This window comes from Thermobia domestica, chromosome 3 (genome assembly GCF_964235325.1).
Source record: "Thermobia domestica chromosome 3, izTheDome1.hap1.1, whole genome shotgun sequence".
NCBI classification, from domain to species: Eukaryota; Metazoa; Arthropoda; class Insecta; order Zygentoma; family Lepismatidae; genus Thermobia; species Thermobia domestica.
In genome coordinates, this window is record NC_137456.1 from 156,781,442 (window position 1) to 156,809,191 (window position 27,750).

At 34.2% G+C, this 27,750-nt stretch overlaps 1 protein-coding gene across 3 annotated transcripts in view; it reads right to left on the reverse strand.

Annotated features, from left to right (window-relative positions):
* Window positions 1-27,750, reverse strand: part of LOC145680824 (putative protein-lysine deacylase ABHD14B) — a 45,340-nt gene that overhangs the window by 7,223 nt on the left and 10,367 nt on the right. For all 3 annotated transcript variants that reach the window (XM_081751913.1, XM_081751915.1, XM_081751914.1), the window contains exons 2-5: window positions 19,655-19,792; window positions 13,610-13,741; window positions 11,583-11,754; window positions 1,224-1,447 (exon numbers count right to left, since the gene is read on the reverse strand). In XM_081751913.1, the coding sequence (XP_081608039.1) occupies window positions 1,224-1,447; window positions 11,583-11,754; window positions 13,610-13,741; window positions 19,655-19,762 (636 nt within the window). In that variant the 5' untranslated portion in view covers window positions 19,763-19,792. The remainder of the gene's footprint in view (window positions 1-1,223; window positions 1,448-11,582; window positions 11,755-13,609; window positions 13,742-19,654; window positions 19,793-27,750) is intronic.

The window sequence follows — 27,750 nt, forward strand, 5'->3', positions numbered from 1 at the left end:
TCCCAACTTTTATTGAGCAGTCAGTACATTAAAACAATCTACCTAATATCTGGTAGATCCACTAGCTCATAGGACAGCAGCAATGCGGTTTGACATGGAAACAATGAGATCTTGGTAGATGGTGGAGGCCTGGAGCACCACATCCACAAACACAAGCCACTTAATTCCTGTAAATTCCGCGGAAGGGGTCAATAAGCTCGGATATGACATTCAATAATATCCCAAACGTGTTCATTTGGGTTAGGATCGAATGATCACTGCAGCAACTGAAACAACTACTGTGCTCTACGGATCATTGCAGCACAACATTGGCCTTGTGACAAGGAGCGTTGTTTTGCTGAAAGATGCCATTCCGAGCTGGAAACATGGCTCACGTAAGGGAAGTACGTGATTAGCAATGAACTGCTGATAGCTAGAAGCCATCATGTTGCCCTTAACACGCAGTACCGATCCCATAGGTAATCATGTGAAAGTTTCTCAAAACATAATGGAGCTAACACTAGCCCATCATAATCCTACTGTACACGTCTGGAGCACGACGGATTCCGACCCGTCCATCGATGTGATGAAGGCAGTATTGTGATGCATCGGACTATGCAAAGTTGTACCATTGCTCGGCGATCCAATGACGATGGACACGTGTCCATTTCAATCGTAATCTATGATACAGCATGGTTAACATTGGTACATGTATGGGACGTCGGCTGAGGAGGACCATATATAATAGTGTACGGTGAACTATATGCTCAGATACGCCGTGTTTTGTCCACTGTCAAACTCTGTTAATTGTACCACATCTTGCGCCCAATATTGTCGTACCACCCGTCGACAGTCTACGACATCTGACATTTTTAATGAGATGTGGCCGCCTATGCCTTATGGTTTGGTGCTGGTTTCACCATTCTTTCCCAGCTTTGGAAGACACTAACCACAGCAGCTCGAACACCCGGCAAGTCGCGGGTTTTTCTATGTCTCTTTTTTAAATGTCTGATCATCACAACTGACCCCTATCAACTGGTATATCGCCGGCCTTTCCCATTCTACGCACAGAGATCATTCTAACTGATCGAGTGAAATCCCTGTCACGGTCTAGCAAGCGGTTCTGCTATGCTCCGTGCCTCTTACGTGGGTCGAACTGCTTTGTTCAAAAAGTAGCAAGAGGTCATAATGTTTTGGCTGGTTAGTGTATTATAACATCTGTACATATTGGCATATATTCTTACCTTTATAGTAGCCACATTCGTCCGTCCAAGTATACTTGTTCCAGCAGGTGCCACAGGTACATATCCTCCGAAAAGTTCTGGATACAATTTAAGATATGGCACTGAATATATACCACTCATGGACGGTGAAACTATTACTGGATTTTTTAGCTTTAGTTTGTTTGTTAAGTTCTCTAAAAACGTCTCCTTCTGCAGTGGATGTTTAGGAAGTGTACGACCATACCCTATAAAGAAATAAGTACATATCACATATTGTAAAACGAAGATGATTTGGAGAAATAATAATACTGAATACGTTATTAATAACTTTATCAGACAAGCATAGGATCAAATGAAAAACTGGCTTTCCAATCAAAATAGTGTTTCATAAATACCAATCTTTCATTTCACTAGTCTAATAATCATTGTCATATTTGTGATTTCTCATGGAGTAATTGATTCCCACTTCAATCCCAGGCTATGGAAGATTGCGATGAAAAACATAATACATGTTTCTTCTCTGGTTTTTGTTGTTTCTTCCACCAGTTTTATTCCCGCAAATCCTTTATCATCATATATCTGATTTTAACAATCCAGTTTGTTTGGCCTAAAGATCAAAAGCAAGTAATGTTTTAATCACAGTTTATACTGCGTTGCAAAATATTTATATGAATAATAATAATAATAATAATAATAATAATAATAATAATAATAATAATAATAATAATAATAATAATAATAATAATAATAAAAACAATACAAAGTGAATTACATTTCACAGTGTGAAACTACGGTAGACTAGCAAACTATGCGAAGTCAATACTGAAACTGGAAGAAGGACAGCTTTAACTTCTGGTTAAAATAGGAAGGGAGGGGGGGATCAAAGATAGAACTTGTCCCTCGACGCTGAATCCACATCTCAAAAAGTCATTAGTCATTATCTTTTACTGTTTTTCTTGTAATGAGATTATTATTGAAACCGGAAATGGTAGTTGATGTCTATCACTCCTGGTGGTAATAGAAGAATAAAATCAGACATGAAACATATTTGTAATACTGAATTCGTGTATTTAAAAAAAAAAAAAACTTGTCGCAATCTATTTACTTTTTTTTTTTTTTTTTGTTCACTATGGAGATCATCGTTGAAATCAGAAACGTATGATTTCCACCACTTTAGGTTTGAAAAGAGAGATAGAAACCAAACAAAACTCATTCTTGGGACACTAAATCCAAAGCAATGTGCCGTTTTTTACTATTTCTTACCATTTTCGCTCTATAGAGATCAATATTAAAGCCGAAAGTGGTAACTCTCTAACACTTCGTTTTAGTATAAGGATAAGGTGGAAATGGTAAGGTATGTTCCGGAAATATTGTAGTATGCATATGGAAGGAACTGAAAAGAAAAATAATAAATGAAAGCCAAAAGTAATATTTAGTAACATTAGTATTATCCTTTAATAATATGGAGAACTGGTGGAGCATAAACGCCTTCTGTTCCCTCTTTTAAAAGATTTCTATTTATATCCATCACAAGAGTCTTGCCACTCTGCTGGGCCATTTTCTTGGAGAGAGGCGTCCAAATGTTCTTGAAGGAAGTTAGATTTTTCACTGGTTTACTCAGCTTTGCAGAGGGTTCAATATTTTTCAATCGGCCTCGCTTTGGGGAACATTAGGGCGTTGACTTTTTTTTTTTTTTTTTTTTTTTTTTTTTTTTTTTTTTTTTTTTTTTTTTTTTTTAACGCAGTCGATGTATTTTGCTTTTCAGATAGTCAGTGACTTGTAGCGTAGTGATATGTTGCCATGTCCGGCCAGAAAAGGACATTACGACCGTTGATAAAAGGAAGCAATCTTTTCTTAATGCATTCATTAAGATAAATGTCTGCGGTCTTTGTGGTCGTCGAAATATAGTACCAAAACCCTTCCCTCAGCGTCCACTGCTTACCATATCAGGTATTGCTCGGGAAACTTCACCTTGGCCTTGAATTTGAATTTGTCGCTAACCTGTGTTTTATCTCGGCATGAATAGTACTCACGTCTCGCAACATCATTAGGGTCGACAGGATAATAGTCTTATCATAAATCACCAATATTTTCAATGACGCTGAATCCAACATTTTTTTTTTCAGCAATTTTGTGGCAGCTTCTTTGTGCACGTATCTTTTGTTCTTCCGTATATTTTAGGGCCGCTTTTGCTTTATACGCTTTGAAGCCCAATTCTGTGTACGGTAGTAGGTGGTAGTTTCAATTTTCTTGCCAATTCGCGGACAGACACACCACTGGGATTCTTCGAAAGTTCCAATTCAACTTTATTCACTACTTGTTGGTTCATCACCCGCGCCCGTGGACCTAGTGGCTTCTCGTATTGGGCACTGGCGGTGTTTTCAAATCTTCGAAGAATACGATAAATGGTATTTCGGGCAACCCCTTCACAGATGAAATAGCTATACGTCACTTTCCGATCTCTGTTACATACATTTCGAAAGAAATTGCAGATTCTTTCTGTGTTCTTCTGCAAACTTCGCTTACCCATTCCCACACCTTAAGCACTACACAAACACGACTTCACACTCAGCAAAAGAGACTCAATCTACCATCTATTTGAATGCTCAAACTGATTTCACTTCGCTTTATCATGTGTCATGCTCTTAGTCCAATGTTTGCGGAGCAGAACCGCAACGCAGAATCGATTTCAAAAAGCTGTTTTTGGCTATCTATTGACATTTATGTTCTATGATGAGTAATGTTGAAATCAAAAACGGTTAATTTCTATCACTTCTATTTTGAATGGTAGGTTAATGGAGAAGGAACTTGTGTTGTTGGGATGCTGAATTGAAAATATATATAAAAGCTTGTTGCTATTTCTTAGTTGTTGTTCTATGAAGATAAATATTGACACCGGAAATAGTATAAATTTATATGACTTCAGATCTTAGTAGAGATGCGGTTGAAGATGGTATTTTTTTTTTTTTTTCTTGCGACATATTCCAAAAAACAGCTTGTTGCATTCTGTTACCGCTTTCGTTCTGTGATGTTCAATGTTGAACCGGAAATTATTAATTTATATCACTTCCGGTTTGAATAGAGGCTTAACGGATGAGATAGCTCCTATTCTTGGGACGCTGAATCGATTCGAGAAAATTGCTTCCCGATATTTCTTATCGTTCTCGCTCTGATACCTATCAACAGAAGACATACCGTCTTATAAGATTTTCAATACTTACTATTATGAAAATTTTTAGGAAACATGCAATATTTTGTACATGGAACTGCCTGTAAAAGCCTGTCAGATTTTGACAGGCATTATACAGGCGCCTGTTTCGGCGAAAACACATGTAAAAAAAATATTAAAGGCACATTGTCTTCAGGTGATATGCATGTCGAGAAAGTATTAAACTTCTGTTGGAAATTTTGCACGGAAACACGCGTTGTACAGAGCCTGTACATTAAAATGAGAACATGTAATGTACACGTAATCACTCACATGCAAGTATATGGAGGGAATATGTGTATGTAAAGTACCTTGAATGGATTATTGATAACATTCGCAATACAGTAAGAATGAAATGTACAAGGAAAATGCATGTTTATCAACATGTAATATACATATGTGACATTCGCATTACATGTAAATACTATGTATTAGCGTATAGCATGGAAAACCCATGATGCAGAATATGTTATCTTATATTTATCATTTTCGTGTACATGCGAAGTGTGTAACTCCCCTACGTGCAGTGTACAGGCAATGTACAGGTGAACGGCAACATGCAGTGATCATGATTGCTAATAAACGGATTAAACAGATATGTGTGGTGAACAAGGTGGATTGGAGCTAAACATTCACGTTATAGGCATAGGATACATGTAATATTCAGGCGCAAGTCTCCAATTCGACATTCGCTATGCAAGATCCTGACACATGTATAATGCATGGGAATACAACTGAATACATTGCCTGTATTATCTCTGTGTATATGAGAAGTGTGAACCCACCTATATGCAATGTGCAGGCAATGTGCAAGTAAACGGAAAATGCAATGATCACGATTGCCAATAAATGGGTTAAACAGGTGCATGCAATGAACAAGGTTGATTGGAGTGAATCATTAATGTTACAGGTGTAGGAAACATGTAATATTCAGGCACCAAGTCTCCAGTTTGTGATGCACATATGCAAGGTCCTGAGACACGTATAGTATTTAATGCGATGTACTTTACATGTATATTCTGCTAACACGCCCAATAATTCACTAACACCTGTATTTCACATGTATTTAACATGTCAAATACATTTTTATCAAATGAAAAGCAACTGTCATCAGATCCTCATGAGGTAACGTATATGTCAACTGCATGGAATATGCCGTTACGTACATGTCTTTCCACTCTCTACATGTTGTTTACACGCATTTTTCACGTTGCAAGGTTGCAACCCTATCAACATGGAAACTACCTGTTTTCGTGAAATTAACATGCAATAATCGTGAAAAAATCGATACCTTTCTCATGCGTTTAAAAGTTTTCCATTTTCAGGCGCATGTACAGGCACCTGTAAAAATATGCCTGTTTATGCATGTTTCACAGGCGCCTGTGAACCACCTGCATTTTCTGTCTGGGATATCCATAGCATAGTTTGGAAGTTTAATAACAAAAAAAGTCATAGCCTTTTATTTATGAAAAACATTTCACTCAAAATCTACTAAATAAGAGGTATTTATAACAAATATGTATACTAAAAGAACTAGGTATTACATATAATAATGAAACCAGTAAAACATCAAGCAACACACGCAGACATACACTCAGGATTTACATCCAGAACCTTTTCGATTTAATGGACATCTGAAGTTGGAAATGTGTAGGATAATTTGGGTCGTGAACGGTCGGGCGAACGTCGGTGATGGTGGTGTTAGAGCAAACTCCGTATTATATGAGGAGCAGTAGAAGCGTAGAGCGGCGCAGTAAAATGAGCACATGATGAAAGTATAAAATCAGAGAGGTCTCTGATTTTCAAAGAGAATAAATTATTGCCGCTCTGTTATGTATTGCGAGCGTGACGAAAATGATGTGTTTGGATGTCGCGAGGACATTATTCAAGGTAATGGTCTACAAAATTCACGGCAAAACCACATCAACGAGGAGGTACGTTAGTCGGAAGAAAACTCCCAGTGACAGGTCCTGCCTAGCATTAAAGCGGATTTTCCACTCAGAATGGACGTGCGACTGCGGTGCAAGTGATGGAGGAACTCAAATAGCATTTCAAGACCCTGTGTCGATAATCACAATCCGCCACAATTTACATTGAATTAACATACAGGATCGAGTTGCGGGCGAAACCACTGATAAAGGACCATCATATTTTAGCACGATGTCAATGGTGCTGCGAACATGCAACATGGACCACTGATAACTAGAAACGTGTGATATGGTCGGATGAGTCATCGTTCACCATATTTCAAATCACAGGCAGTGTTTATGTGTGGGGGACACCCAAAGAAGCGTATAACCCACAGTGTCTTCGCCCAACTGTAAAACATGGCAGCTTTTTTGATGCTGTGGATCGCAATATTCTGGCTTTCAGTAGGTTCTTTGTAGACACTCACCGGTCACGTCACTGCCCATAATTATGTAGCCATTTTAGGGGTTCATGTATCTAATAATTCAGTTGTTGTTCCCAGGCAATGGTGCCTTATTCCTGGATGATAAAGTGTCCATTTACACAGATGAAGCTGTTGTAGTGTAGTTTAAGAAACAATGAGATAAAGTTGAACACCTCTCCTGGTAGGCACAATCTCTGACCTGAGCATAGATCCATTTTGGAGGCACAAATTCAGTACAGATTTCGTCTCCATCCTCTTTCACGGAACTGAGTGTTGTGTTTTATGTAGAATGGTGTAATATTTTCCATTGCTACCATTCATGATTTCTATAGCTCCATTCCACGTCACATCAGAGCTGTTTTTATGGCGAATGTTAGTCAAATGCCATATTAACGTTTGTAAGTTGCACTTATTTAGATGTTTCCACTAAATTGATAAGTATCTATATATAGTGAATTAAATGAAAGATGTGTATTCTCACTAATGAGTAAGGTAATATTTACATAGATTGTAATTTCGGTAACTTGGCTCTGGCTGTGCCTTTCACCTGCTCCTTCTTAGGTAGTGATATTAATCTAACGAGTTCATTACATTTCTTGAAAACAATTATATTTAACATTTATTATCTTGACTAAGTACTACTAATTTTACTTTGATTAAATTTCTGTTTATTCACGAATTTTGCATTAAACGAAATAAAGATAATCGGAATTAATTTTGGTTTCATATACAATATGAAAAGCTTTCGGGAAGCAGCGTTAGTACCCCCGAAGAACATCGAGAAAAAGTAGACAGTTTATAAAAGGTTCTTCACCAATCCACTCGAGTCCGCAGAAATCTTATGACATTTCATGGACATGTCAAGACACTTATATAGGCATGATAAAAGAAACTCATTGGGATGAAAGAACATTAAGGATGCTAAATGCAAACGATGTCCTTACATCAGCCCTTTTGCAATAACTGAAAGACTCTAAGCATAATATTGATAATCGGAAATAATTAAAAAAAAACATCATATGCAGAAAGATATGTAGACTGACTATAAAATCCGTGCTAAGTGCCAAAATGAAACTGTTGAGTAAAAAGACCAGATTTTACTTCAGAACTGATGGCACAAAGGCCCACGCGCATTTTTCTGACGATTATTTGAACTACTTCCACAGTGAATATTAGATAGCCCGGTTTTAATTGAGCAGTGTTAGCACATAGCCCACATTTTGACATTAAACCGAACTTTTCCATTTTTCGCACTTAGCACGGATTTAATTTTCAATCTACATATGTATTCGATACTTTTTTCATTCTAAGGAGGAGATCAAAATTTAATTTTTACATAGCACTCTGGTCAGAAATTGGAATAACATCATCGACACCCTCATCGTCGCTACCAACCACTGAAGAAGAAAGATTTAAGATGTATATTCTGTGGAATACAGAGATGTTTTCATTTATAAGTATAAACATTTATTTTCCACACTTCCCATTCCTATGAACATATTGCGCCTTACCTAAAACTTGAAAATTTCGCTGCACGACGTTCAATATAATATTTTGAACGATTTATAAAACTTTACATTTGAGCTTTCTTGATTAGTTTACACAAAATTAACGCAACACTATGATTTGGCAACAATGACGCTTCTCAGAATGGAACTCAAAAGGTGAACTTACGTCAGAGAAGGAGGCTGTTTGTTTTCATTAAATATGGTGTAAACTAACAGTCTACTTCAGTTTTCTTCATTTAATGCCTACAAAATCTTTCTTTTATATACAACTACTCATAGAATTAAAATCAACAATGCTTAATTAAGATAATATATTAAGAATAGCTGTTTCGAAGAAATACAATGAAGTTATCGAATAAAAAAATAAACACATAGAAAGAACTTCTTGAAGATCACAACCATGTGACCGAAATTATAATCCCCGTACACATCAACCCGCATATTGTTAAGTATACACACTCTTTCATTTATTGACTGATGCAGAAACTGAGAACCATAACTTACTATGAAGAATTTCTTACTATATTATAAAGCAAAAACAATATCAAACACGCTAAAAAAAATTTACTATGTGTTCTTTCATTAAGCGTTTCATCACGTAAGTTAAAGAAAGAGGTAGGGAGAAAAGAAAAGGAAAATTAAAAGCAATATCATACACCAAAATATACATATACGTCCTATGCGTTATTTCATTAAATGTTTTAACAAATAGGAAATGGAAAAATTAGGGAGAAAATAAAAGAAAAATTAATAAAAACAATATCACACATATTAAAAAATTTACGCTATATATCCTTTCATTAAATGTTTCATCAGATAAGAAAGAAAAGAAGTGAGAAGAAAAAAATTCTAAAAATCACACACACACTAAAGAAGTACATTATACATCCTTTCATTAAACGTTTCATCAGATAGGGATGAGAAGTAGATAGAAAAAGAACATGAATTGAAAACAATATCACACATACTAAAAAGTAGATTATACGTCTTCTCATTAAACTTTTCATCAGATACAAAAGGGGAAAAGCAGGGAAAAAAGAAAATAATTACGGAACATGAGATTCCTACATGCACACCTGGATTGACGTATTTCAAGACAAACAATGTTGTGTGGCTCCTACTAACTAATGCAACACGATTCAGTGAGAGGGTATCAATAAAGCAGAAGAGAATAATAAAATATGTCCAAAGATAATTTTCATAAAATAATAATAATAAACTATGCTAGAAACAGTAAGGAAGTCCTGACTTAAAAAATTTGCTTCTGATTAGGATACTACACACAATTTTGTTACTAAGGGTTTTTGTAATACTAAAAGATGAAAAAAGAAAAACCTTCTTCATCATTAACAATAAACGTTTTTCCAATAAGTGATTAATGTGTCTACTATCGCTACACAAAGCTACCTGAGCAGACGTGAGCTTGACAAGAACTTCAGGGAAGAAATCTCTGGAACGAAATGTATCTCGAGATGCGGGACAGAGTTACATTGAACAGTTGATTTTTTTTTTTTTTTTTTTAAACCTTTCTGATTTTGGGTTTCCTGCAGAACGTTACATCATCATTCATACACCGCACTGGTATAACGAGTGATTCACGAAATCCGTAACAGGCCTTTAACTCAGCTCCTAGTGCACAGAAATCTTTGAAACAAAGAATTTTATTACCAAAGTAGATGTGCTGAATCACGTGGTGATACTTCTGAAACCAGAGGCGTCTCAGGAATACTTCTACGGGGGAGCAATTTCAAAATTTTAAATAGAGAAATGGATTTGTTTTGCCCCCGTTGAAACAACCGCTAAATTTTGAACAACTTTGAAAGAAAACATTTTGCCGTATCTGTTAGAGTTTGGGAGCTACATGTGCTCATTGATACGTCAATGCGAGGATTTCCTCAAGTTGCAACTCAAAAGGAATAGCAAATGTTAAGAAGTAAAAGCAAAGTACAAAAGTGCACATGAGGAAACAAACGGTGCAGTTTACGAAAACAATGGCGTCTTGGAAATATCTCTTTGGGAGCGGACAATTTCAAAATGTCTTCCTGAAATCGCTATATTGCAAATAACCAGGTTCATGCCCCATGTTTTGCTCAACCCTTTCGTAACAGCAGATTCGTTACTTTTTTCTTCATTTCGATCAATTGTATTCTATTTCCTTTCTGTTCTTGCATCGTAAATAGTATATCATTTTTTACCTCAACTTCTGTATCAACCATACGGTACCAATTGTCATGAACTTAAACCAACTCTTCCAAAGGAGAGAAAAGTTTTAAAATTTCCATGTTGCCCACCAACCTATGGTTAAGGTGAGAAAGAAGAATGTCTATGGAAGTGATAAAATATTTAGCGCTTCTTTCAACGCAGGCAAAATCGACCCTGTTTCTATTTGACATTTTGAAGTTGTTTGCCCCCAATAGAGGCATTCCCGAGACGTCACTGTTTTCAAAAATTGCACCGTTTGTATCCTCATGTACACTTTCGTACTTCGGTTTTACTTCAGTTTAGTTTCAAAAATTATTTGCTATTCCTTTTGAATTGTAGCATGCAGAAATACTCACATTGATGTATTAATGAACTCATGTAGCTCCCTAACGGTGAGAGATATGGCAAGGTGTTTCCTCTTCAAGTTGTCCAAAATTTAGCAATTGTTTCAATAGGTGCAAAATAAATCCATGTTTCCATTTAAAAATTTGAAGTTGCCCACCCGTAGAGATATTCCTGAGACGCCCCTGATTTCGGAAGCATCACAAGATTTTTGTGTACTAGGAGCTGACCCGGTATATATATATATATATATATACCTGGTAATTCACGAATTATATCATTATTTAACTTAAATCTAGAACATAATTTTAATTTGAGTCAGATTTCTGTAATGATATTTGAGTCCCATGTTAGCTTATATTTTGACTGAACAAAAATTCAACACGTCATTTATTTGCATAAAAGAAGTGTTACTGCACGCACTAATATGATTCACTAAGGTATTTTCCCCTCATTAGCATTCCATCCACCCAAGATTCACGAGATTATTTACGCGTAGGTTTTCGTTTTATGACATCAAAGTAACAACTCACCTCTTCCTGGTTAATCAAAATTCATATCGCTTGTTTCATATATTTTAATGTCGATAATGTCGTTTGTTCACAGAAAGAAAAATGTTTTGTTGCTGGCTTAAATTGGACTAACTTGTAACATAATGAAGTTTTAAAATTATACATGAGTCTAAATTAGAGTTATTAAGTAGTAAGTAAATTGACGACAGTAAATACCTGGCAGATCGATAGCTACCGCACGATGTCCTAATGCAGCCATAGTGTGTAGAGTGTGGAATGCATTCCACGCTTCTGATGAGAATCTCTCATCATGAAGGAACAACACTGGTGGCGCTTTAGCATCGACATTCGGTGGAACTACTCCCTCGAAGAAAAAGACATCAACAGACTAAGTGAGAATAAAAAGAAAGAAACATAAAGTAAATTTATTGGACTACATAACATTGCCATCTTTAAGCTAGTTGAACTTAAATCATTAGTTAGTGAGTTTCTTTTCCTTCATAAAACTAATGTTCTCCAAAATAAACGATCGACACATTTTTCCGAGTTTTCACAGTAGAGAGTTTGCCTGACTTTCTTGCATGGTAGAAAAATTAAAATAATGTATACCTGAAGTTCATTTCATGCTTAAAACACTGGTTTTTGAATTATTTTTTGATATCTTTAAAAATAGCTTGACAATTAAACTTTCCGGAATCCACGTTTTTTTTATTATTATTATTATTATTATTATTATTATTATTATTATTATTATTATTATTATTATTATTATTATTATTATTATTATTATTATTATTATTAAAATCTGGCCAACTGCCATTTTAAAAGTGGCTGCCAGAAAATATCTATGGCATATACTTTTTGTTTTCAAATAGTGTTTTGCAACTGTCTCCCTAATAGGGCACTGATGATAAGAAAAATCAGGAAAATAAAAAAATGTTGGCAACATTGCCTGGTGATTTAAAGTAGATTGACCCTAATTTGCTTCGGAATAATACATTGGGGAATTGCTGAAGATAGTTTAATCACTTTCCGATTGCAAAAGAAAGCGATTATAATAATTTTCGGATTACCTACAAAGTCGTCATGTAAAAAGATTTTCATAGAGGCAAAAATTTTAACACTTCCCAGCTTATATATTTATAAATTTATTCTTTATTTGTAAATTTATTCAATGTAAATTTATTTTATCTTTTTACCTTTAACAAATATGTTTATAGCCATAATACAAGACAAAGCAGTGACTTATTTGTGATGCATTAAACATATCCTAATATAAGCAAAACTGTGTATATGAATTGTGTTAGGTTGTATAATAAACTTCTTATGTACTTAAAGCATATGACTAATGTTACCGCTATACGTAAGAAGTTATTTAATCCACTTACTGTAAAGTGCTATTATACTATTAAGGAATATTTAAATGATTTATTAAATGAAGAATTGGCAACAGAAACTTCTCAGTACATGCTAGTTATGGTATAAATGGTTTCTTAATTAACATGTAAATAGTCATGTTTATATGCTTAATAATATCTTCTATTTTATGGCTTTATATTTTAGGAATACGCATAAGTGTAATTTTATGTATACCTTCTGCTACCTGATAATATTTTCTATATATTTCATTGACAGCTGTAATGCTTACATGAGAATTTCTCGCTTTTTGTAAGCTAATGAAACAAGCAAATAAATAAAATGAAATGATGTACTTCAATGGATTGTTGCTTTGCCACTATTCGCCTCGGAAGTTAATTTTCTCACATTCTCAGATGTCCGGAATGACGGACGATTTGTCAGTTAGTTTAACAACTTACTGAAGAAAGAAAAGGTAATAGAAGAAAAGTATATGCCAAGAAATATGCTATCATGGTCTGGTGAGATTAAGGAAAATCTAAAATAAAAGGCTGGGAGCGAAATTTAAATCCGAGATTTCCCAATTACATAGTAAATATATTAACTATTTTACTGATATTTTGCAATTGAAACATGTTAAATTAAATAAGTGAAAATTGAGAAAAATCTGTCAAAGCTTTGGTTTGTCTATGTAAACTATTTATTCAACAGTCATGGATAAATGAACATGCGCAAAAATTGAATATTTATTTTTTATTTATCATATAATTTCTCAAAATTTCTTAGAATTAGGTTGCATTAATAATCACTGCAGGCCACTGATAATAAGAATACTCTACGAATTTCAAAATTAAAATGGTAGATTAAGACAACAAATTAGAACTTACCTGAACTACTATTCGACCAGCTGTGAGAGTTACTTGTTTCATTCTTTGCATTAAATCAGAAGGCAAAGAATGTTCAAAAAAATTCAGCTTTTTAACATCGACAAAGTGATCCTTTTTCCCTGTTTCCATGCTCTAAAAAAATACAACAATTAAACGTAGAAATAACTATTTCGTTTTTCTTGTAGACTTATATTTATATCAAGTAATTTAATGCATAATGAATGCGATAGGTTTTAAGAGATAAAAAAAAAAGTCATCAGATCTCTTGGCAGGAACTGTTTTTAAACCTGTTCCTATTTCTCTGTCTCAGTATAGCTTCTATTCATTCTGCTAAAGTACTGGATTTGGTTGGTATTTGTAATATTGTTTGGTATCGGTGATTAGTTTTATGATATGAGCTAGAAATTGATACATGATTTTTGCAGCATTCTCGTGCATTTTCAAAAAGTCAGGAGGAGCCATTATAAAACATAAGCTTGTGATATGTGCAATTGTTTCTAATGTTCCTACATATTTTCAGCATTTTTCATTCGGTATTTGTTGGTTTAACTGTGCATTATATTATATTATATTATATTATTTATTTATTTATTTATTTATTTATTTATTTATTTATTAGTTTTAAGAAGCAAAATAAGATGGACAGTTCTGAATTTATTTGATGGTCTTGCTCAGAATGGTAATGATTTAGTGGTATCAGAGTAACCATTTTCATAACAGCATGCCTCGAAAGAACAATTTACAACATACGCGATGTTTTAGGAGCACTAGCCAAGAAAAGATAATCCATACAAATCGAACAAAAACGGAAGGAAATTTACTTATAGTTGAGCCAGTGTGTTTTGGAATTAGAAATATAATTGATGAGACTTAGCGTGAAAATTCAATTCCTACCCTGAAATCCGTTTTGTTTGCCGTCAATAATAAAGAAATCATTGAATTAAACAAAATCCATTTCACGACCTTCCCGCTACTTATTCGTATTCGCTTAAGAAGGAAAAAACAAAGTAACGCCGTACTTAAATTCTTAAACAGTAAAAAATAAATTAAATTAATAAAAACAGCAGTGAAAATTCACAAGCGCTTAGTTACGTTAAAATGAGTATTTGATAGGTGAAACGATTCAGATTAGGCTTTCGATATGACAATATTTTCTTACATAATTCCAAAGTTTAGGTTCATTTTCTATTATTTCAAGTAAAACTCATGTTTTTCCTTCTCCCCAATATGACATGTAAATCACTTTGTATTATGGAATGTTTCATAACAGTTCTTTTGGGAGCAAGTTAAAATTTATTCGCTCATGTAGAAATATACTTCAGTGTTTGTTTCCACTCTGTAGTATATTCAACGAAAACATAAGTAATTTGTAAAAGTACTCTTTTATTTATTGCGTCTGTTTCTCTGCAGTTTGGGATCACTAATTTTTATTTTAATGGTAAATAATTTAACATTAAATATCGGAAATAAATCGGTCCTGCATACCGTGATACAACTTTTCTAAATACAGATAAAAATGAAATAGACTTTGAGAAAAAAGTGAAGTGGTTTGAAAATAATGGTTTTCTATTAAACAAAAATAAAACTAATCAGATATTATTTACTCTTAAAGATTATCTTAAAAGAGATGTGTATAATATAAAATTTCTAGGTATTGTGGTAGATAATAAACTGTCTTGGGAGCCTGAAATAAAATATTATGTACCTAGGTACTAAATTATCAAGGACAATATTATTGCTATGTTTAAGTCAATTATTAAAGAATTAAATTACGAACTACGTATTTTGCATTTTTGAAAGTATAATAGCATATAGTTTAATCTTTTGGGGTAATAGCAGTTATATAAATGATGTGTTATTAGATTTTAAAAAGGGCAGTTACAATGATTAGTAGCGTGTCTAACAACGGGCATTTTAAACCACTGTTCGTTAAGTTAAAATTATGACTTCAATTAATCTGTACATTTATATGATGCTGATCTACGTAAAACAAAACATCCCTACTCTGGTACAGAGAAAAATATACCTGTATATCATACTAGATCGCGTAAACAAATTGATAAGTCATATTCTAGACCAGGGATCAGCACACGAGAAACAAAATTTTTCCAATCCGGGAATGTCGGACTTCTCTGTTCGTTTGTGTGCAATAATCCGTATTTAGCTCAGCATTGCCAACAAACTTATAGTAAAGTGTACGTGTCGCTCAGGGTTTCAATGCAGGTAGCCAAGTACAACTGTGCTTCTGTCTCCCTCACCCCATCTGCCTATTTTTTGTGTAAAACAAACAAACAACCAAACAATACATATTCCAATGTAATAACATTATATAGGTACAATGGCTAATCAAGGATAAACCAGCAAAAAGAGAAATTTGAAAACCCGACCAATCAGTCTCTGGAAATACAAATATTTTACAGCAATATGTGATGTTGCATTGCGTCTGTTGTGTAATACATTCATCATACAGAAAAAAATAACATTTAAAGAAGTTATAAATATAAACACGCGATGAATATGACGCACTGGGTGATAAAGAACGTTCGAAGATTTTGAAAGACCTCAAGAAAAGTGACATTATGTTGATATTTCAAAATTTTGTTATCAACATAGCTGACAATTTCCCCATTTAAGCTCCTTACCATTCAATGGGTGGCTACTTCAAGATAGCATGAATAAGTTCACTATATATATATATAAGCATATTTGTTATTTCATGAGCCCATCATACCAAAAGAACACCCATTATCTGAACAAAATAAATTTCCTAAGATAAAGCATAAATATAATCTGAACCCAGTAACTGAATCCATAGAGATAATAAAACTTCTTATTAATATTAAATTCTATGGATCCCAAATCACACATTTTTCCAGGAGGAAAGCTTCATATTATTCTAGAGGGACCTAAATAATGCTTGCCACCATGAAAAGTCCGAAGTTATGGCGTTTATATTAGGTATATCGGTAAGTAAGAGGGAACTTTTTTTTTCTTAACTTTCGAGCAACGATAGAAGATAAAAATAATGTCAAACTTTAAAGATTTGTATAAAGTTCTCTAGGAGAGATTTTCGAATCATCTTATTTCCAAACATAAGAGCAGTTTACTGAAGGGTGAAAATAAAAACTGAGAATTTATGAAAAAAAAGAGTAAAAAACTTCTAACAATTTCATACATCTATAGTCACTGACAATCCTATACTACGGTATAGGTAATTTCTCTTGTAAAACCGAGTGTAACAGAGGGTAGTTTATTTACAGGGATAAATTCTTTCTGGAAGATTTTTTCAAACACAATTTTGTCCGTACATCGTATATAAATGTTTCATTAATAACTCTACAAAACGGGATAAGTCACTTCTCATGAAATAGCCTACAAGAGACAGTTTACACGTTTCTTAGATTTTTTTTAACGATTCCATTCATTCATGTTTCTTATGCTTAAAGAAAACACAAACATTGATGTTATAAACAATCGCGGTTATCTTTTTTTCCCTTTCTTTCCCCACAGTGCACTTGTAAGTGCACTATCAAGTTTACAACATGATAAAGATAATGTGACACAAACCTAAACACGCTAATGATAATGGAAGGAGACAGAGAGTAGAAAACAAACAACCAAACATAAGTTATCGAGTGAACATCTGTATAACTATTACACAGAACGTGATAATGTTGTTTTTATGAATAACTTATCGATATTCTTTCCGATGACTTTTTATGCATTAATGTTCTTGTATATTAAAACTTACCTCCAATCTACAAACATCTCCTCGTGGCTATTATTTTAAAATTAATTCTAACTCTTGCTCTTACATTAAGTAAAAATATGTTTCTAAATTCACCATGTAAAGTGTTCAATAACGGTAACGGTTCTAATTCAATAACGGTAACTCTTCACCGCTAGAAGAGTTAAGAGTAGCACTATCATACTGCGATTGGCAACGCTGAATTGAAAACGTAAATACACGTTAGAGGGAGTAGTTGTGTTATTTGCTCGGAGCGAGTATCCGCAGAAACTGAATGCCTGAACACGGAAACCGAGATTTCCCGATTCCTGTTCTAGGCAATCTAAAGTTAAAGGCAGCTATATAATTATAGGTAAAACATTTATAAATAATGTTACTCACCTACATTCAATTCGCCTATGGATAAATTTAAAAGTAAATTATATAAACGTCCAATACCAATGTCTTTCTATATTAATGGATTCGTTGAATGTCAAAACTTAGGTACTGATTGGTGAAACCATAGAATGTAAATTTTATTCTTAGCAAGTAAGTATAATATATGATAAGGTAGTATACAGTGATTCATAAACCATGTATGTATATTCCATTTGACGTTGTCTATTACCTAATTATAGGCTAATAAAAATAAAATATTCCATTCTAAGTTAATATAAGTAGAGATAATTAAAAATTGAATTATAATTGGAGAAAGATAAAACAACTTGGGAACGGAAAGCAGTTCAGTTAGGTCTGAGTAATGTTTCGAGATAGTTCTTTACTGCCACAGTACATGGTTTACTCTAGCCAGACATACTAAATATCAATCATACTAACATACATACATACACATACATACATACATACACATACATACATACATACATACATACACATACATACATACATGCACATACACACACACACACACACACATACATAAATTGAATTCTGAAATGTTGTGTCCGTGAGCCAAAGCACTTGGTTCTTGGTTCTTCAGAGCTTAAATAACAAAGAATTATTGTTTCCAAGACAGCATTTCCTTTATTTTCACAAGTGAATTTAAAAAGCAAATTCTGATTCGTTGCTTTTTAATTTTTTTCCCATTTACTAAACATTCATTTTTAGTGTACCATCTCTTTTAAGATCCTTTTCTCGAATGTGCATTCAAATATTATATTTCAAATATTATACTCTAGTGTTGCAATCATAGATAACAACTCTCGGAGGCAACTAATCTACGATGTGAGTTTAACACACTATAGCATCTTCTTTCTCTAGACAGAAAGTCTTTTAACAATAGACAATCCGTGAGCATTGACTGGAAGCAGTCTTCTATGTAAGTGGTCTTCGTTTGCTTCAGAATGAAAAGGTTCTGTTGTGCTTTGTTGTAGAATGCTTCTTTCTGTTTCTTTCTTCGTTCCTTTTCCTTTCCGCTGAGTATAAAACTACCGCCAAAAATGTAAAAGAATTATTATATTCTTGGTAAGTAAATAATGCATTCGGAATTTAACTTAATAACAAATAAATAAATAAATAGAAACCGAGCAACTGTTGCAAGGGGTATTTATTTCTTCTCCTCGTCCTATAGCGGGACTTACGCAAAATGTTTTGGATCCTAGTTTCTATTGGAAAATGTGTTGCTTTATTACATATATTCATGTTTCTAGATGGCAGATTGTTATCAAGTAAATTAACTAGAGTGGATAGCAGATTTGAGGCGTTATCAATAATGTGAACTGTTGAATAAGCACAGGTTACTGCTATTTCAGTTCTGTCTCATAAAATTATAAAGCAATTCAATAACTGAAAAATTTAAAACTCCTCTAAAACAAATAGATGCCTGTTTTCAATTAAATAAGATTAACCAATTATAGTCTTATTACCAAAGTAATAACAATTACATAAGAATTGTAAGAATTACATATCTCTGCATATGGGGTGAAGTCTATAATTTTGAGCCTCGGACTACAGAAAACTGTGTAAGTTAAAAACCTTTATTTACAACCTCTCGCTTACAATAGGGAAACTTGCTAACCACATAGCTTATGAACGAGTCATGCATCCACACCCTACAGTTTTAAAACATCTAAATGCAATTGAGATAACAACTATCTTCAGATAACTGAGACAAACACAAAGAAAAGCTCTCAATGATCGAAATTCAAAGTTATGCAAAACAATAAATAAATAAATCAAGAGGGATAAAGAGAAAGCTACAGTAATTCATCCTACATGCACAAATATACAATCACAACATTCATGAAAGTACCATGGATAGATATTTTAATTGTCTTTACCTAATCTCATTTACTTACTTGAACTCCAGTTAAGAATATCCATATCAGTAGGCAAGGAGCTGCAACCGTTAGTATACTAAATTTGTTGTCTTTGGTTGGTAACATAGACATCTTCTTTTCTTGCATCTCAGTTTACTGTTGTCACGATATTGAACTCTGAAATAAGAAAGAAGTGTTACTTTGGATCATTTCCACAAGCAAACGCATATTCACATGATCTAAAGAAATCACACAGTATATATCATGTTATAAGATACATAGTTCTACATGGGAAAGTTTTGTTGCAAGACTATACATGGGAAAGCTTGCAACATATCATTGCTTGCATATAAAGCTTGTAACATACCGGTACACATCACTTTATAAGATACATAGCTCTACATGGAAAAGTATAGTTGCAAGGCCTTGAGACCATTGAAAGTTTGAATATCAAAATGAATTCCTTAGGTTTTACGTTCCGCAATTATGCCGTGTTGGCTAACGGAGAAGTTGATGAGAAAGAATGAAATGATGGAATGAAGAAAGCGGAAGGAAACGGGAAGAAGCAAGCACACAGTATTTGTCCATCACAAAATCTACTTAGTGCGAATTGGGATCGAACTAAGGACTCCATGCTCTAGAAGTGAATGCTCTACTACTGAACCACCGCGGCCCCGAAAATTTGAATATTAATTATGGGAAAAGTTTGTTTCTATTTATCAATATTATTATTAATGCACTTACGTCACGCAAAAATATGGGAAATCTTGTATAGAACGTTTATGTCTATTCCCCCTCTGTCGTCAGGTATCAGAGCAAAATGGTAGGTAACACCGAGAATAACTCCATGGATATGGATTCAGTCACCCAAGAATAAGTTCCATTTCCAGCTATTGTTGACTTAAAGAATATGTGTGAATGGCAGACCACAATTAACAACGAACTCAGAATGTTACTTGCTTGTCAAGGCTCTAGCGTAGTTCAACATGCAGATTGCGATCACGCCGATCCTGCTTGTCGAGAAGATTCGACTGAAAACTCAGAACGAGAAAATTGACTTGGGATGGGTTTTATTGTACTCTCCCAATTTTCTTTTCTTTTTTTTTTTTTTTTTTCGTTTTAAGCCTCCACTTCCCTCTGCTGTTGCCACTTACTGTGGTCTTATTAAAGAGCACGCTTTGCATATATCTTTTGTCCTTTTGTCTCTATACTTTCGTTGAAAACTTTTAGAGTATTTCTCTTTCTCTTATTCGACTTACGTAGCCACAGTTAAGTACGGGGCGTGAAGTGAATTTTTTAACTGGTATAGTCCCTTTTAATATACACCATACCCTTTTGTTCACCATTTTTGTCTTTTATTTTTATTTATTTATTTATTTATTTTAATTTTTGTATATGATACATAAAACATTCATTGAAAAATTCACAATATACAGTTTTATATTTATGTATTCTACTTACAATTTGTTTTTCTCCTGTATATGAATTTTCATTTATCAGTTCTTTTGACTGCACTTTACTATATGATTCACATTCACACATAACATAAACAAAAAATAAAGAATTATAGTTCTTGGTATTTAAAAGCTAAATTGTAGTTCTAACTTGAGTTTCAGACTTGGTTAGTTTGTTCTAAAATTCTTCAGGTTTTGCTTCTACTTTCTTGTCATCTTCTCATTATCAATTTCAGCTTTTTTCAGAGTTCTTTGATTACTTGTTTTTCTAAAAAGTTTAAGTTTTCTTTATTTGTTAGAAATTCTTGCCTATTAAGGTTTATCACCGTGATAATTTCTTCTTTTATCTCTAAGCCCTCACAGTTCAATAGTACATGTTCCAGTGTTTGTGGTTGCCCTTAATCACAGAGGTCATCACAGTGATGTTTAATATTTTCAGATGGCTTCTAATAGACTTGTAACCTGAAAGCCATGCCATGGCTCTTTTGAGATTTCGTCTGTTTCGGTTCTTATTTGTAATGTTGGAAAGCATTCTTTTAATTTCTCACTTTTGTGTGCGATTTTCTAATCTTGTTGCCATTGTACATCTATTATTGTATTTAGTTCTTTTGTTTTCGGTATTTTTCTTATTATTTCATTAATTTTTGTATACTACTTCTCCCTTAACCAGTATTTTATTGCATGTCTGAAGATATGGTATTCGATTGGTTCTTCCGTTGTTAATATTTGAAGAGATTCTATCGGTAATGCTGAGTTAGTTCTATTAGTTTTGATTAGTAGATCTCTTTGCATTTCCGATGTACTTATAGTCATGCTTCATACATTACTGTTGACATTATGATTGTTTTGTTGTAAAATTTTGGTATTTTGACTGATATTCTGAAGTCTCATTTTGCTACTGGTAGAAGTTTTTGAGCTATTTTCTTTCCTCTTCTTGTGACCTCATCTATGTGTTTTGTGATCTTTCATCCATCCATATTTCTAGGTATTTAAATTCCTTTGTTCTTTCTATTCCTGTGGTATTTGTATTCAGGATTGGATTTCTTTGTAATGTTTGCCTCATTGGCATAAATTTTGTCTTATTTTGGGATAGTTTGAGTTCATTATTTTTGCACCATTCGTTTACTATTTTACTATCTTATTTCCTTTTCGTTCTAAATCTCTTCTAGAGGATGCAGCTGTAACAATTACTATGTCATCTGCATAACCCACTATTCCTTTTTCTTACGTTTATCTAATATTTCAAAGCGCGGCTGGATCACTATGTTCCACATTATCGATCCACACATTAATCCTTGTGCATACCCTTTTGTTACTACTTTTTCTATGCGTTGAGTCCTGGTCTTTTGTAATTTACCTATCTTTTCTCGCAGTAGTAGAGCATTAATTTGTATATTTTTTGTTTACTACTAAATTCCTTTAGTCTTTGGAATATCGCGGGAACCTAAGGATTTCAAAAGTTCCGCTTATGTCTAGAAATATTACCATTTGGTACTTTTATATTTTTCATGATTCTATAAGTCCCATTAGACCACTTAGTGCGTTTTGAGTACTTTTTTCCTTTCCTAAAACTGTATTCTAATTTGTAATTTCCTATATGTTTCCGTATTTGTTTATTCTAGTTACTATTACTCGTTCGAATATTTTCCTATTGTGATAGCAAGTAGATGGTCCAGTATGATTTTGAATATTTTTCATTCTTGTCTTCTCCTATTACTACTAACAAGGGAAATTGGGGAGAAAGCACTCGCCTGCAGAGAAACTAAGCACGCCATTTAGAGAACCAATTCATGTTGATTACTACACTAGGGTGGGTCGTTTTGCCACTTTTTCTTCGGAACGAAATGTAATACCTGGCAAAAGTGGCCAATCCACATGGACATTTCAGGTATAGATTTTTTTTTAAAATCAGATAATATCTTCTGTGAGAACTATTGCCTCAAAGTTTCAAAATTTCACTGAAAATTGCAAAAAATACAAAAATTGTTCATTTTTTTTTTTTTTTTTTTTTTTGTTATGTTAAAGTAAACATATTTTTGGGTTTATACATGCCAGATGCTATGAAAACTGACATTCCAGTCTCAAAATGCCAGTTATATGCGCTTGGAGGGTATAGGGGTGCCTCCTCTGGGGCCGGAAAAGAGGGTAAATTCGGTACAATTAAGCGTTTCTACAACATTTTTCGTCCTTGCTTTTTCCCTCGGGACCTGCTGGACCAATATGCAGATGAACGTGACAATTGTTTGGATAGCATCGTCACTGGAGATGATAGGTGGTGTTATCACTACGAGCCGGAATCCAGGAGACAGTCCATGGAATGCCGATTTTTACAAGCGCGACATGCAGGCTCTGGTTTATCGTTGGCAAATGTGCATAACAAATGGTGAGAACTATGTGGAAAAATGAGTCTGTAGCTGAAATATTGCTCGGTTTAGCTGTGCTGTTGTTAGTTATGTATCTCCATTAGTTTCCATAAAAAGAAAGGATGCATTACTTTACGAACGACTTTCGTAGATTTGACTGAAACTGTTATGATTGCTCAGAGATACAATGTAAGCAAGAGGGCTGCGGTACATATAACAACATTGCTTCAGGCAGCTTCAAAGGCTGGAATTATAACTTCTCAAAAATCTAGCGACATAACATCTGCTTTAACTGTAGACAGGAACAAAATAAGGCGTGCGAAAGTTAAACTTGCTCGGAATTTAAAAGAAAGTTCTAGAAATGACGATCCCATTAAAATCTTATACTTTGATGATAGAATGGATGACACTAAAACATACACAGACATCGTTAGAGAAGAGCACTCATCACTTGTGGCTGAACGTAACTCTCAATACGTTGGTCACGTGACACCATCCTCTGGCTCTGCACATGACGAGACCAGAGCTATTTTCGAATACATCATGAACCAACTCAGAATTGGCTTTGATGAAGTTGAGGTTCTTGGGTGTGATGGAACATACACTAACATGCTTGGAATGGAGTTGTTCTTCGAAAATTTGAGGAACTATCAGGAAAACAAATGCAATGGGCTATTTGTCTCTTGCATTTTAATGAACTGCTGTTCCGAGCTCTCTTCACGCATATTCACGGCGCTTATTCAAGCCCCTATTCTAACACACACGTCCCATAGTTTCAAAACTATCTAACTGTGAAAAAGCTTTCAGTGTTGCTATTCAAACCAATAAAATGTGACTTACCTCATCATAGTCCAGAAGAGCACATAAAACTCAGTAAAGACCTGAGATGCTTGTTCCAGATATCTCAAGCCATTGACTCCAGAGTATGCCCGGAAGAGATTGTTTCTATGATCCCTGGCAAACTAAACAAAGCTAGCTGGTTGACTAGTGCAAAAAGAATTTTAACATTGTATATTGCAACAAAAAACCTATCAAGAAATTAATAGAAATTGCGACATTCATACTTAAAGTCTGTGTGGTTATGCAATGCCGTATCAGAACATAGTCTTCCATCGCTGATGGTCCTCTCACGTCTTTGAGGCCATTCAAGGTCTAGATACTTACCAAGGGAATACCAGGCTGTAATCCGTTCATCCATTCAGACGAATGCATTCTTTGCACTCCCAGAAAATTTCTTCTCGCCATGATGACTGATGGTCGACTTGCTGTCCGACAAGATGCATTACATAAGATTCTTAGTGCTCGAGAATACGAAGTAGGGAATCTCCATAACTCCATTAGATATAACATCATTCCCAGACTGAATTTTGAGGCAAACGATTACACTGCAATGGTCTTTTTGGAAATCACTGATGTTTCAATAACTGTACTACCAGTAAATTCTATGGACGGTACCAAACAAACAGCTCATGGTCAAACTTTCACTTCCTGACAACATTGTGCCAGAATTTTCCTTCACCGTCCATCCGTGCCACACGGTGGCAGTAGAACGGATAATGAATTTGTCACTGAAGAAGTCTCCCGATTATGTGCCAGTGATGCTAGAGGCGGAATAATTAGGTCAACCTTACTTTCTAGGCAAGCTGCGTCTAAATTTCAATCAAAGTCCCAATTTGTGAGAATTTTTCCTGACAGTGACTAATCGTATCAGTTCATCCGGCCCAACATATGGTTGGTTGATTGGATAGGCCTAGCAGAGGAGCCCTAGGTGTAGCCACCTCTACATGGTGGGTTCTAGGTCACTTGGCCAGTCTATATTGGCAGGTGAGCGAGGCACTGCACAACCGCTTAACTGTACTGAATTTGTCCCCTTTTCTAGCCCCAGAGGAGGCACCCCTATTCCCCCCAAGGGCATATAACTGGCATTTTTATACTTGAATGTCAGTTTTCATAGCAACTGACATGTATTTAACCAAAAATATGTTTACTTTAACATAACTAAAATTAATGAACAACTTTGGTATTTTTTGTAATTTTCAGGTAAATTTTGAAACTTAGAGGCAGTAGTTCTCACAGAAGATATTATCTGATGTGAAAACATATCTATACCTGAAATGTCCATGTGGATTGGCCACTTTTGCCAGGTATTACATTTCATTCCGAGAAAAAAGTGGTAAAACGCTGCACCCTATTACTACACACTAATAAAAATTCCTATACGATTGAGAACTGTTCAAGAGGTTCAACTTAGAAGTTTATATGAAAAAAAAGGAAGTTTATATCCGCATTTAAACGCGTTACGTACAACATTATTAGCAACGAATATTGACATATGAATATAAATCTATCGGTGGTAACAGAAAAATCTGTTTTGCAATAACTAATGGGTTTGTTAGTTAAAATTAGTCGTTATACTGTTCCCAATAGTGATAGGTTAGAGATGAAAATTGATCACTGTTGTTCCTTTGTTCTATAAAGAAATGACGCAGGCAAAAGACTCCCTTGCACCATGAACATTTTATATGTGCAATTGCGTTGCAACGTCAAGATAACAGTTTACATAACCAAAACGAAAATCAAATTCGACAGATGATTCAAAATGTATATAATTTGTTCGATAGCCTGACTTGTTGAACGCAAACTGAAGCAATCCAGTGTATCGCGGTGATCGGAACTGATTCATTAGCATGGACACGAACTTTACTTGATTGTTCCGTTGGTACATCATAATGTCCACATGAAGAAGTTTCATACTATGCACAAATCTCTTGCAATAATTTTTGGTTGGTCGGAATCCAAACACATAAAATAGTTGTACAAATCGTGTAGAGCTCTTTGGTATATTCTCAGTCATTACGTCTTTGCCATCCGTCATCCACCTTGCAATGGACATTTTATCTGTGAACGGACCTCAGTGATCAAGCAGTAGCAAGTTCAAACCATCAGGCTTTGCCATGGAAGAGAATATTTCGGTTATGTACTTCTGGCAATTGTTCATTTAACGTTGAATCTCTCGAAAAGTTCTCAACGGACAGAAATTCTATTAGCTTGTAATCAGCATGAATTAGTCTTTCAAATGACATGTTTAGTTTCTCTGTAGGCTAGCGCTATCTCAAGAACTTTCCTTTGTTTACAAGGGTATGGGATTCTTCGTTGAATAAGGCATTCATGACAGATTCTGAAATGAAATCTTTAAATTTTACATCCCACAGTTATGCCAGCTAGGCTAAAGGAGACGGTATTTTAGATTCTGGTAAGATAACTATTTGTCTATCTGATTTATAAAAAATCAGGTTTGATGTAGTATGGACATGACGTTTTCTTTCTTTCTTCTTTTTGGTTGCTTTATATATTTTTCGATTTCTTGGTTTGTTACATTCTTTATCAGGCATATCATTCATTACTTTTCACGCTCTTTAATGGTGCAATGTATTCTTTTCTGCATCTGATGCTAATAATGTTTCCATGAGGTATTTTGGGGTATCTTTCCACGCTTCCATGAAGGTAGCATCTGGTTTTTGAATGATTGGTAAGGTTATTGGTTTTAAAATCTTATTTTTATTATTTTGATAGGATCAATTTCATGAGTGGGAATTATTACATGTTTCCTTTTTAATTTGTTTATTTTTTCTTGATAAGTGTGTTACATTTTTCTGTATTTTTCTAATCTAGTTTGTCTTATGTTTGGATTCATGTTGTGCTGATACGATTCTCATTATTTTCTACAATTTCAGTTTTCTTAAATTGCTGGTCCAAAACGTTTAGTTATTTATTGGTTCTGATTTCTTGTTTATTTTTGTTTATTGTCTCGTAATTTATATTTCAATCTCCGTTACAGGAGACTATAAATTTGTGTTTTGCTTTATTTCTGTTTGTGGTAAATTTTATGGTTTTCCAAAACTTGATATTTCATGATGTTTGGATTGTATATTAGCCGTTCATTATTATCTACTTCTTGTTGAGAAACTTGTTGCTTTCACGTCAAAAAGAAGGACATTGTAGTCGCTACTTGCTGCCGCATCTAAGACTTGCCAGTATTTTTTCTGCTGTTATATTAATATCTATGTTCGACTCAGCATCTTACCTATTTTTGTATGCCGGTGGTTTACCTTTGTTTATTATTGTTAGGTTATTTAATTTATAAAATCGTCCACCAGTTCTCCTTTCTTACACGTTCTTATACCGGTGCTACAATGATGATTTTGAGTTTATATTATGGTGTTCTTATTTTTATATGTTTTACATATGTTATTATTAGAGAGGCAAACTATGAAGAAAAAATATAAATATATGAAAATCAAACGCTCAAAATATTTTT